Here is a 13,116-nt window from a genome sequence, read left to right on the forward strand (position 1 = left end):
GGAGGGAGAGAGGGAGGGATGCCAAGAGCTCCGCGGAGCTGCGGAGGGGGATCCTTCCCCCAGCGCGCCCCGCATCCTCCGAGCTGGGCGGGATGGGGCAGGAGCTGCGCGTTGCCTTGCGATTTTCTCCTGAAATCGTACAATTTTAGGGGTTGGGATGGATCTTACAGATCATCTAGCCCCAACCCTCCCTGCCCTGGACAGGGACACCTCCCGCTAGACCAGGATGGTCAAAGCTTCATCCACCCTGGCTGTGAACACTGCCAGGGCTGGGGCAGCCACAGCCTCCCTGGGCAACCTGTGCCAGCGTCTCACCACCCGCGCAGGGAAAAACGTTTTCCTAATATCTAACGTAAACTTCCCCACTTTCGATTTCTACCGATTGCCCCTTGTTCTGTCACTGCAGCTCCTAAGAGTCTCTCTCCAGCTCCCCTGTAGTCCCTTCAGATACTGGAAGGTGCTATGAGGTCTCCACACAACCTTCTCTTCTCTAATTTCACTGCTTTGGAAGAATGCAACATGTACTTCTTATGTTGTTTTTTCTGAAAGTAGTTGCAGTGACTGTATTTAAGTAGTTGCAGGTAAGAAGCACTCAACTGCATATAGTGATTTGACAGTTCTAACTCTTTAACAGCTGCAGACGATGGAAAAAGAGAAAGAGAACCTGCAAAATGAAGTGGCCAGCTTTGAGGAGCGCATAGAAGCAATGAAGTCTCATTTGAAATATGTGAGACAAGAGTTAAGCTTAACTCAGGTAAATCACTAGCTCGAGCAGATCTGTTTTATCAGACACACTTGTAACCTTATTATCTTTCTGTGGCTGGGATTCTCAGATATTTTGCCAGTTTCCTTAAGAGATTTACTAGGCCTTTATTCCAGGATTTCCACAGGAAACAAAAGTTAAACTACATATCTCAGTGATATTATTTGATAGTCATTTAAAAAGACCACCCAAGTTCAAGTGAGTGTACCTAGAAGAAAGCCAACAAGGATGCATTTTAGGATTCTTCACAAATGGGGACTTTTGTAGCTATTTAAAAAATATGGTCAAGGAAAACATAACATGAGTGCAAGGGAAAAAATAAAATTATAATCTCTATAATAGTCAAGAGTTAGTTGTGAAATGTTAGTGAACAGTTAATTCACAGAAATGAAAAAGGAAGTGAAATAGTTAACTGGTCAGAATGGGTGAGTTAGATTTCTAATGAGTCTCAAGTGAAAGGTAAAATACCCTAGGCAAAAAAGTCTTAAGAAACTTGCTGCAGCTGAATAATTTTTGTTGTTTGTTGTTTTTTGGGGGTAGGTTTTCTTGTGTGTATGTGTGTGCCAGATTCAAGTTTTAATTGAAATTAAAAGAAAGAAAGATCAGAAAATACAGAGATACTGCTATAGGCTACATACTGCTCTACTGGTGGAGGTTTGTCCCAGCACAGAACACTAAAATTGTTTTTTTTGCTGTGTCTTCTGAATCTAATGTCAAGTCACTGGTGATCAAGAGACTGAGATTTTGATATTAAAAGGTTAAGATTCTTGCGTGAAAAATCTTTGAATTGAGTTTTTAGGGCTAGAAACGGTTGATCTGTGGATACTTGATACAATGTGTGTGTATACAGGTATAAGAATACATGTTTTTGAGATACTAAAATCCAAACATTAAAGTTTCTCTGAAAATTCCTGTATGTACATGTTAAAATCACAACATCTCTGACTTGGGATTTGATTGTATGTAAAAAAAGGGTATTTTTGTTGATATATGCATTTTATTTATTGTCAAATACTGAACTTTATTATTCTTCAGTCTCTTTACAGAGCCAGAGAGAATGAAATTGAAACTGAACACCACTTTAAAGCCCTTGCTGAGAGAGAACATGGACACCTCAAAAGAGAGATTAAACGACTGGAAGAGGAGATAGTTTCCTTAAGAGAAAAGAAAAGCAGTCAAGAAGTAAGGTTTAAAATTTTTGGAAGAGAAAACCTGTATTACAAAGTTTTATGTCCTCAGTTGCACTTGCAGAAATAATACTATAACTCAAGCACAGGTAATTATAATTAAAACTTGTAAGCTATAAGTAGATGATCTGGATGTGCTGTATCCTGTGTAGGCAAATAGAGTGGCACTATGGATCTCCTTGCACACACCGGTCAAGACTTAGCAAATATTGGTTAGAAATTGAAATATTTCTGTTCATAATGCCAGATGCACAGCCACACATCCAGATTCTCTCATTTTTGTCTCAGGAAGTCTCTTCGCAGTCACGTGGGGCCCTTTGTAAATTGATATGTAGGATAAGGATCTAAGAACTGGACCTTTGTGAGTGAGGGATGACCTTTACCTCCTGATGCCTCAGACCACTTTATTCTATGGAGTAAATACCCTGCACATAGGTATACCTTCCCAGAGGTTCACTTTCCTGTTTAAAATTATTTGCATTTTAAGTTTGTGGCAACTTGCTGTCTTGTTTCTTCTCTAAGACCAGGATGTCTAACAGCTTTCCTCAAGAATAATACACAATTAATAAACAAAAAAACTAGCAATCCTGTGGACAAGATGTGTGTAAACTTGTTAACAGTAGCTTGAACCGGTTGCTTCAATTATTCTTCAAGGAATATTAGACATTCGATATTAACCCTTTCATTTTCTCTAATTTTATTAGAATACTATATATAAAACCACTAGGAAGCTGGAAAACTTAAAAGAACAGATGAACTGCGATGAGGAAGTTCTGGAGAACTGGATAAAGGAGTTAAATCGTAAAGATGATGATTTTATCACAATCCAAAAGTATGCACAACAGGATGAAGGGAAACTAGGAGTAAGTAGAAATGACAGCAATTTTCAGAAATGAAATGGAGAACCATTCTAGCATTTGAAGACCTTGGTATGTTATCGAGTTAGATGAGATGGAGACAAGATTTTGTACCACAGTGCTTTTAAACTGGTTTCCATTTAGCACAACAGTGCAATTCCACATGGGGTTCATTTTAAAGATCAGGAAAGAGAGGTTTTACAAAACTGAAAGGCATAATTTGCTTGGGTAAAATTGATATTTAAACTTTTCTAAGAGCACGCACAAATAGATAATGAAGCCTAGAAAACAGTGCCACTGGATTAAGAGGAGTTTGTTCAAAAATGCACAGCAAGTAGAGACAAATGGTGTAGGTTTTCCCATTAGAACTGGATTTGTTAATATTACTGAGAACAAAGTACAGCTCCTTCAGTAAAGCCACCTGGAATAATGAAAGATGGTACAAACAGAGACTTCAGCCACAAGTTTATACTTTTTAAGTGTTAGTTCTCATGCATATTATTAATTTAGAGATAAGTAACCCTGGTTATTATTCTTCTGAACCTCGAAACACAGTGAAATTTCATTTTACTCATTAAATACTTAACCCAAAAACTTTAGTTTATACAAACAGTCTCACTGGTGTCATTTACATTAGCAGTCACACAGCACAGTAGTGTAAAGTGAAGTAGCTGATGCTGAGGACACCACATATGCATTTACACACAGTGGAGGGTTACTTGGGCCTTGCTGCAGTCTGGTCCCAAGGGCTGACAACATTCTGGCCTCTTGTATGACTGAACATTTGGGAGGCCAGACTGTCAGCTTTTTGTTCTCTAAAACACAATAAAATTCATGTCCTGATAATACCACCCCTCATTGTATCAGAGCTTTAAGAATTTATAAGACATAATCTATTTGTTTTCAATTACATGACATCTTCATATCCTTTCACTTTAGGCATTAACCCTTCAAGTAGACAAGTTGACCATGAAAGCGAATGAGAAGCACAGAGCTCTTGATAATGAGTTTACAGAAACCATAACAGCTCAGGTTTGTGCTTCAGGTTCTTGAAGATCCCTTGTTACATGTGACATTGTTAACATGAGCAATCATGGGTGTGCTTTCTTTGAAACAGATAGAGCTTGACAGGACAGCAGAAGAATTTCGCAGAGTTCATCAAGAAAGGCAAGAAGTCATCAGGCAGTGGGAGAATGCAATACAACAGATGCAAAAACGAGACCAACAGATTGATCAATGTGCTTTGGTAAAACTGCTGTAACTGATCCGTATCAGTTGCGGGTTTTTTGGTTTTGTAAACACCAGAACTACAGTATAATTTTTCCACTATCTAATGTTTTATTTAACCATTCAAAATACACAATTTTCACTGAATAGCTGAAAATCTGTCAGGTAAAGTAAGCATCACTATTGTTGGCAATTCTCCTCTTGCATTTCCTCTGTTTCAAGTCTATCTGAAGTTTTATCTTGTTTTCCCTATTCAATCAAAAACTATTTTATTTTCATGTGAGTTTATAGTGTCACATTTTTTCTCAATTATTGGAATATTATGGAAGTTTCCCATCCAAAACAACTGTAGTATTTGGTGTTGTGATGTATCAGTGGACTAAAGTAGTTTTAAGAATGATGGGATAACTGGGCTGTCTCATGCAAATAGGAGTCATCAGAACAATTGATCTTCTGGTTGTGCCCTGTATTAATCTAACACATCTGAACTAAGGCAAGCAAATCTAAAATGTTTTTATCCTGATAGCTAATTGCAGACGTAAAACAGGAGATCAGAAAGAAAGAAATTATGCTGAAAGAGAAGAGTTCCTTTTTGGTAAATGAAACTGTTAACAATATGGAATATGAGAAGAAAATCTCTTCAGCTGAACGGGAAGCTGCCAGCCTCCGAAACGAGTACCAAATTCAGGATACTTACAGGGTTCGGCTGCAGGATGAGGTAAGGATGACCAAACAGTTCAGAAAAACATCTATCACTCTGGTCTAGATGGAGGAAATACAGGAATAGCATTTCCTTTCTTCTGGTTTTGCACTAGACTCTTAATAATTCAACAAAATGCCTACATTTCTCATCCTACTCCTGATTATTGGGATCTGAACCCTCAACTTAATCCTTTCATTGAAAGTGGTGAAAAAATTCATTTGTATTTTCTGTTGTGTTGGTGTAAAATGGATGAATAGTCTCTTAAATCATGCAACACTATTAGATGCCTCAGGAGGTGTGTCTTGCTTTTAACATATGTGGACTGCAGTATTGTATACAGATGAGAGAAATCTCTTCCCTAATCCAAACAATTCCTGTCCTGTGCTTTCAGAAGCACATGTTGATGGCTCCTGTTGTCAGGTTACAATTCCTGGGGGAAACAACAAATGTTTTCACATGGCTTTCTAATCAAGAGGCAGTAGGACAGGGCTGCCCTTTGAACAAGCCATGCTTGATGTTGTCCCTAGTTACTCTGCACTTAGAACTGGGAATGAGCTGCACTGCTTAATTACTTAAATGCTTCTACAAGTATTTCTAGGAGGTGATTTCATGGCTCTGTTGAGAAGGGATACACTTGTATTACCTGAGTTTTCTCCTAACAAGAAAATGGTAACACTGGGCTACTCAGCAAACTTAGTGATACTTACAAAGCCTGCATCTGCTGGTGCCTTAACTTTGGATAGGTTTCTGCAGCAGGTGGTTTGTAGACTGATCTCCTAATTAACCTGTACGTAGCTCATACAAGGTGTAGGCTATCAGATTACCCCATAATTCATGCAGACTTGAGGGTTCACAGAATTGGTAGATTTTCATCTTAAGCTGAGATTCTTGCTTGAAGTTTTTCACAATTACTACTCCATGATGGGATAACAGAACAGTCTCCCATTAGGTGTTAGAATATCTGTGGCATGTGTGTGAGAAACAAGGAGAGAAAGACAGGTCAGCTGAGAACTTGTGACCTCCCAGTTTCTCATTCTGGTACAGAAAGACCTGCTGCACATGCCCTTGATCAGGTTTCTTCATGTGTGAAAGTGAAAACAATTACACTTATGCTGTTAAGTGATACTGCCAAAGATGAATGAGCTGCTGATTGCAAAGTATTCCTATCCTGTTTATAAGTGTATGCTGTCATGTATTTTTTACCAAATTAAATATCTCTGTATTTTTGTCACAGTGATCCCTTAACTTAAAATAATTTTATGCACCCAAAAAAATTGACATATAAATATTTATGAGATCTATAAGGTTCATAAAGAACCGCATCAAAGTCAGCAGTGCACTATAAAAGCACAGTTCTACTTATACAGATGCCATTGGAAGAGACTTGCAGCCTGAAGCACCTCCATAATTAATTCTGTGTTCTTAATTAATAAATATTTTTTTCCCAGCATTCAGATTATATAAAATACTCTACTGAGTTTACTAGCTGTGCCCATTTACACTGCCTTAGAATTTGCAGCACTCCTCATTTGGAGAGCACTGTTAACAAGAAATGGAATACTTTCCAAGAAATATGTCCTTTGCAATTTGAAATATGCTAACATGTACCAGAGTGAGCGAGAGCTCAATTGCTCTATTTTGTAATTTATTAGCTGGAAGCTTTGAAATACACTGTGAACAGAACTGCTTCTGATCTAGATGATCTGAGAATACAAGTAAGCAATCTGGTGAAAGAAATTCAGAAAAAACAAGCAAGGTAAGAAACAGACCTTTAAAAATATATTTAGTAAGGATTAGTAATACAATCAAATCCTTGAGATAGTAAAGAACCTTCAACAATGTTGATTATTAGAGCCTCCGACTCCTGCAATCCTTCTTTTTGAAGGGCATGGGAAAATCAGTTAGAGCCTTGGTTATCATAGGTTGAAGTTTAGCCTGCTCTATTAGGCATCTGCTCAGTCAGGTATGCTGCTTGTTTTTGGCAGTGTTGTTTATGCAACATACATTTAACTTGTTAAATCGTGTCATTTTGTTTAGATTAAACTTTCTTAATGAAACCAATGCAAGTCTTTCCAATAAGCTGAAGCTTGTGACTGAGGAGACACTCAGTTCAGAAGAGAAAGCTTCGAGGATGGAAGACATACTGAAGGAAGAAGAAGAAAGTGTCAGGGTAAAATGCCTTTCGTGGTTTCTGTAAATGACAATTCATTTGAATTTGCAACCTCTACCTAGAACAAATATGTATGCATCAAAATTAAATTAAAGTATTAATATGACATGTAGCTGTTTCATCAAACAATATGTCAGTGTGTGTGCTGAGAACACTGGAGGAAAATCAGTGATCCTAGTGATTCAGAACAATATATTAACATAGAATACTGATACCCACCAATAAGGCTATTAGTGAGAATCTTGTCAGCATGACTTTTAACATTGCCACTAAAAATATCTTGGCTCCAGTAAAGCACCACCCAAACTTATAAATCTGCAAAGAGATTTGATTTTGGCAAATGGATTAAAGAAGATTTAGAAATCTTTTAATCTGATTTGGCTGGCCTAGTCTGCTCCTCATTAGTTTAATTCTACCACATGATACTCTGCAACATCTAACTTGCTGTGGACTATTAAATAATTACTGGCTCACTTCAGATTTCATGATGAATACAGATTTTGACCTGGCAAGTGGCATGTGCAAGCTCTAATAAAGTGACTAGTTTTTAAACATCTCTAATGATACTTTTTAAATTCAAAACCCATTTCTTATGTTGCAAATTAAGTACAGGAATAAAACATCCTAATTCATCATGACCTGATGACCTGCAAAGGACATTTGAGTAAATGTAATGTTGTAAAACCGTCATCTGAACTTTCCTGCATTTCTGAAAAGGTTTATACAGTCTTGTCATTTTGCTACTAGTTTTCTAACACTATTTTTATTACTTAGCTTCTAACTGGACATGATAGAAATGGGTTATTTTCATTTTGCTGGACAACTGAGCATTGGCTATGCTGAAGCTTTCATGACTGTAGAATGACCAGGTTGAATTAATATGACAGCAGGTGTTCCACACAAGTGACAACAAAGCTGTATCTGTGCACAACACTGTAGACTTTTTCTTCCCCTCTATTTTGTGTTTCCTGTAGCATGTATGTGCAAAAATGCCCTGCACTACATTCAACATTATTTTTCAAACTTTTAAACTCCACAGGCATTAACTGTACATTTTAAACACGCTTTCAGAAACTAGAGATGGGATGTCTTTCCTTTATAGAGTTTCTTAAATTACAGGCCTTCCTGTTTTGCCTTTTCAGATCATTTGAAAACAGTTGTAATGGTATAACATTTCATTCAAATGAAAACCTTATTTGCTTTCCCTTAAGAGTGTTCCCAGGGGGGCTAAACCCTTAGCAGGGTTTCTTTACTTGCGTCTGTGGCGGATAACCTAAGATGACATTGAGCTTGGCAGCTCCACAGCTTCAGGGGAATATTTTAGCTAGGATGAACTGTTCTTGAACAATATCTGTACTGCATTAGTCAGAAGCTTGCCTTCCATCACCATTAGACACACATGGCTATTTGCTGCATCTACTAATTTACTGTGAAGAGATATTTACAGGAACAATGTGGATGACATGTCACCGTTTTTTTTCTCTAGTTCTGTGATACTTCTCCCTCTTCAATCTGTGGCAAAACGCTGTTGCACAGTGCAGCTCATTGAATATCTTATCACTATTAAAAACCTCACTTAAAGGGAGAAAAACCATTTCTGTTAAATAAATTAGTTTAGATATGAATGAAAAACCATGAAGTGAAGGTCAAATTATGATCCCATGTTAGTATACAAATTTGTCATTGTCATTAGCTTCAGAAGTGCAGCTCAGCATTGGGCACATGCACAAAACCCAGTTTGCTTCCAAAATTAAATTCCTTTGTTCAGGCATGATCCAAAGCTCACTGACATCTACTGCAGTCGGTAGAAATTTCATATTAAACTTACACTTGCCTTTTACTTCCTGAATTTTGGATTTGGAATTGCACTTAGAACAAGTTCAACTACAAAAAAACTCTGTTTGGTAGAATGTGGAATGTGATTATAAACTCTCAGAAAAGGAGTTATCTTTCACCATTATTAAAGCCAGCAAGGTGGCTGTGCTCAGATAAAATCAGGAAAACACATGGATTAACAATGTGTTTTGCATATTAATTTAAATGTACATCTTCAGACTCTGTACCAGGCTTGAGGTAAATGTAAATGAGTCTTTTTGGAGCAGGATTGGGAAGTCGCATCACTCACTGTAGGATGTACCTTACAGGAAACTGCCATGCTGAATGGCCTGAGCTTTGGAAGGTCTTTGGCTCTTTGGGTGGGAGAGGTGGAAGGAGGGAATGAAAAAATAAGTTGTCTTCCTTGTTAGGGCTATAAAAAGAAAATAATCTCAATTTTGTTTGCTTTCAGTACATTTCGGGTTACGTGAAATATTCAGCATTGTCTTACTGTAACAGACCCTCCTAAAACCTCATTTCCTGCACTGATTAAGGTGTTAATGTCAATTTACCTCTGGGGATAAGGAACTGATTTTAAAATATGTAATTTTTCAAACAGAATTATTCCAGCTTATATAAACACACATGTGCATACACAGAGTTACAAGTTTTATTAAACCGTTGAAAAGCTTTGCATTATATTTCTTCAAATATTCATCTATCCTAGAGGCAATAGGGAGGTAGGGAGGTTTTTTTAAAAGGATGATAGGAATTTAGTATTCTGAAAGGCTGTAAAAAGTAGCCTTCCCATAACTGGGGAAAAAAAAAAGAGATGTAATAGTAGGGTAAGATTAGAGTGTAGAAAAAAAAAAGAATTAAAAAAATATTACTTTCTGTAAGTCAAAGATTTACAGGTTGCCCAGGGAGGCTGTGGATGCACCAACTGTGGATGGCAGTGTCCAAAGCCAGGTTGGATGAAGCCTTGAGCATCCTGGTGTAGTGTGGAGGTGTCCCTGCCCAGGGCAGGGGGTTGGGACTAGATGATCTATAAGCTCCATTCCAACCCCTATAATTCTACAACTTTATGAAAGACCTTTTCTGAGAATCATTTTGAAGACCTGTGAAATTCTATATTCATATTAATTGATATGGTATTAAAATTTTTAATTTTCCTATGTATTTCCTATATATAATTCCTCAGAAATTATTTCTGATGTGATTAATTGCCTCTTTCTACTTAATTATCTATTTGTCACCAGGAAAAAGAAACTGAAGTAAAACAGTTAAAGGAACTACTTTTCCAGAAGACTCAGGAGTTCCAAGAGCAGAGCGTGAAGGAGAAGGGAGTTCTAGCAAAAATCGAAGTATATCAAATGGAACTTAAAAATCTCAAGAAACGACTGCACAAACTTGATGCAGATGTGTTAAAACAACAAGAATTTATATACAACCAGGTAAAATATTCATGTATTTTCATACCGTGATTATTTCTTGAGTCTAATGGTAGCAAATAGCTTGAATTCTGCTCTAACACCTTACCATTTAGGAAATGCCATGCAGTAAAACTTGAAGTTTGCATTAATTTCTGTATCTAGATGTATAGATAAAATAGAAACAACTGGAACTTGCTAAAGTATCACCTACATTTAGCATTTGTGCATTTCTTTTGGGTTTTTTGATCTGCTGTTTTTCCCACTAATTTCTAAAATCCATTCTTTACTTTGATCCCTCTGAAACACAGATACCTCGGGGTATATTTTTAAAGCAATACAAGAGGTACATGCCAAAATCCTGTTATTTACTAATTGGATTATGTGCATATTTCCTATGCACCACTTTGAAAATTTGCTCTTTTATATCAGCATCTACTGGTAACAGCAAGATGGCAACTGCACTGTAAGCCTCCCTACAGCAGCCTGTGCTGAGTGTGCTTTGTTACTCTTCTACAAGATTACTCCTGAACCATCACTGCTCATCAGTCATCTAAGATATTTTGCTAATGAGGTCTATAAGCCAGAAATTATTATAAAAACAATAGCTTAATTGAGTGACTGTCCTAAAGCCAACATTTAGATCCAAGCTTATTGCTTATCTCATACTATTAATTCTCTTAAAAATTATTTTAACAGGATTTTTATCTTCAGCAAGTACAGGGACGGCTGTCACGGCTAGAAGGGGAGGTTAATGAAGAAAGACAAGTTTTGGAAGCAAAAGTTGCTGAACTTAAGAAAACTGTAGAAGAAAAGAAAAATGCATATGATGTTTTACATGCACAGCACAAAAAACTTCAGGTAACTTCCTTAGAACCTCAGGTTGACTGTGTAACATCTAGAAACCTCAGTCAATTAAGTAGATTGGGTATTAGTTAATAATTTGGTATTAGATTAAAAGGTACCTTAACTTTGCATACCCTGTGTGAAAAAGTTCACATATTCCAAATACTTTCCAGAGAGATTGGTCATTACTGCCCAACTGAGACATCTTAGCATGAAGACAAGCATGGAAATGTTGGAAACACAAGTTTAGCTTTCATCAGGCTGTGACTGAGAGCTTGCAAATGTCTGAGTTTATCATTAGGGCCATGCAGAATAGGAGCATGCAGTTCTGGGAAGCTATTTTATATTTTTCATAAATTGATTAGTACAGTTGCATTTAAAGTTGTACAAAGTCACATTACAGAACTGAAGGGACAGTATTTGAGTTAGTTGACCTCATCCTGATACATAATTCAGAAAGAGTATGTTGCTGGTTTGATTCCCATGTGAGAACTTTGCACACACATGCTTGTTCTTTGGCTTTCCTATGCAGTGATCCTCATTGATTCTTTGAAAATGCACTTACCTTTCTGGTAGATATAAACCAGCCACTTATTCGGTAGCAAATGTATAATTTCTTTTTACAAGAAAAGTTTTTGTGTATCAATCAGCTCCATTTTAACAGTTTTAGAAACCTCTTTTCAAAGAGAAACCATAGAAAGACAAAAGTCAGGTTTTTAATAAAACATCACCACTGGTTTCTCAAAGTGATAGTTAAGAAAACAATTTATTTAGTGAGAGGAAGAAACTACTTGTAGGAGATCCCTTTAAATCTTGTCACAGCATGGATCTCCAGTTAATGTTGGGCAACTGGTGCCCACACAGTTTTGAGGAGATGGGAAATTTGAGCAGTGAGTGTAATCAAACATTGAAACTACCTCCACGAATTTATTCCTACTCTGGAGTATTACCAAGGACAGATGGTTTTACGAAGATGAACTACAAATATCAAAGTCATGGCCAGACATGTCAGGAGACAATTTTATCTAGACTAAAATGCATGAGTCTATTAGAATTGCCTCATTGGCTGAATGTATAAATAGCAATTACTACACTCCAAACAAAACAAGCAGTGACATCAGTATTGCACCAGCACTCCGCATGAGCACTGCCATGCCCCAGGCACTGTTTGCAGAGCAGCATATGGATACAAGATGATGAGAGTTCCTGGTTCCAGGACTTGTATCTCATTTAAAATTAACTGGTAGATTTTGTTGGAATTTACATTTACTGAACTAGACTCAATATGCCTTATTTTGAAACAGAATGACGTCCAGGTGATCAAGAGAACAATTGATAAGACAGCAGAAGAAACAAGTGGTGTGATGATGAAGATAGATGAACTAAATGTTTTCAATGAGAGATCAGGTCAGGAGTTAAAGAAAGCTAAAGCTGTTAAGCAGGTACAGTATTATTTTGCAACTTTACTAATACAGGACACATTTGTTTGGGCTGTTTTTTGCCTCCCACATTGCTGCATCATTATAATTGTAAGAATCCTCTTTGTAGTTTCCTAACCTACACCTTCCTTCCCAAACTTTAAAGTCACCTTCATCACTATTATCTTAAAAGTGTTGCTTTTTTCTCTGTATACAGCATGAAGTCTGATGGGGTGTCAAGTTAATCCCACATTAGTTATACCACAATATCCACCTGGTCAGTGCATGATTGGGTTTCTTTCTGAGAAAAAATTAACCTCAAAATATAAAATATATTTACTGTTCAAGGATGTCTTTACCTAATACTGATTTTTCACTCTGTTTGTGATGACAACTATTAAGTTTGGCACAGTTTCCTTATTAAACTGCAAGGGTTTTTTTTTTCACAGCCAATAGTTTGGATCAATCTATAGTCTGATTTAAGGATTGGAAACAAAATGGAAATCCTTTTCCCTGTATTTTTATAGATAGAAAAATACAGTTTCCACTCCTCTAATTATTGCACACTTTTTTTTCCCTGCAATAAGCTCTAGCCTTCCTAAAGGAAGAACTAAGGGAGTAGAACAAAACAGGGTCTGAGTAGCAGGGGAAAAAGTTCTGGGATTGTCTTAACTGGTGCACTTGCTACTCCATGAAAGCT

General features: G+C 37.0%; 1 protein-coding gene across 1 annotated transcript in view; it reads left to right on the forward strand.

The window, feature by feature from the left end:
• Window positions 1-643: 643 nt before the first annotated feature.
• Window positions 644-13,116, forward strand: part of CCDC39 (coiled-coil domain containing 39) — a 20,630-nt gene continuing 8,157 nt past the window's right edge. The window contains exons 1-11 of the mRNA XM_009083034.1: window positions 644-754; window positions 1,799-1,945; window positions 2,655-2,813; window positions 3,747-3,839; window positions 3,925-4,053; window positions 4,561-4,752; window positions 6,390-6,493; window positions 6,775-6,907; window positions 9,982-10,176; window positions 10,852-11,013; window positions 12,303-12,440. Coding sequence (XP_009081282.1) covers window positions 644-754; window positions 1,799-1,945; window positions 2,655-2,813; window positions 3,747-3,839; window positions 3,925-4,053; window positions 4,561-4,752; window positions 6,390-6,493; window positions 6,775-6,907; window positions 9,982-10,176; window positions 10,852-11,013; window positions 12,303-12,440 — 1,563 coding nt within the window. The remainder of the gene's footprint in view (window positions 755-1,798; window positions 1,946-2,654; window positions 2,814-3,746; window positions 3,840-3,924; window positions 4,054-4,560; window positions 4,753-6,389; window positions 6,494-6,774; window positions 6,908-9,981; window positions 10,177-10,851; window positions 11,014-12,302; window positions 12,441-13,116) is intronic.

Source organism: Acanthisitta chloris, unplaced genomic scaffold (genome assembly GCF_000695815.1).
Source record: "Acanthisitta chloris isolate BGI_N310 unplaced genomic scaffold, ASM69581v1 scaffold38030, whole genome shotgun sequence".
NCBI classification, from domain to species: Eukaryota; Metazoa; Chordata; class Aves; order Passeriformes; family Acanthisittidae; genus Acanthisitta; species Acanthisitta chloris.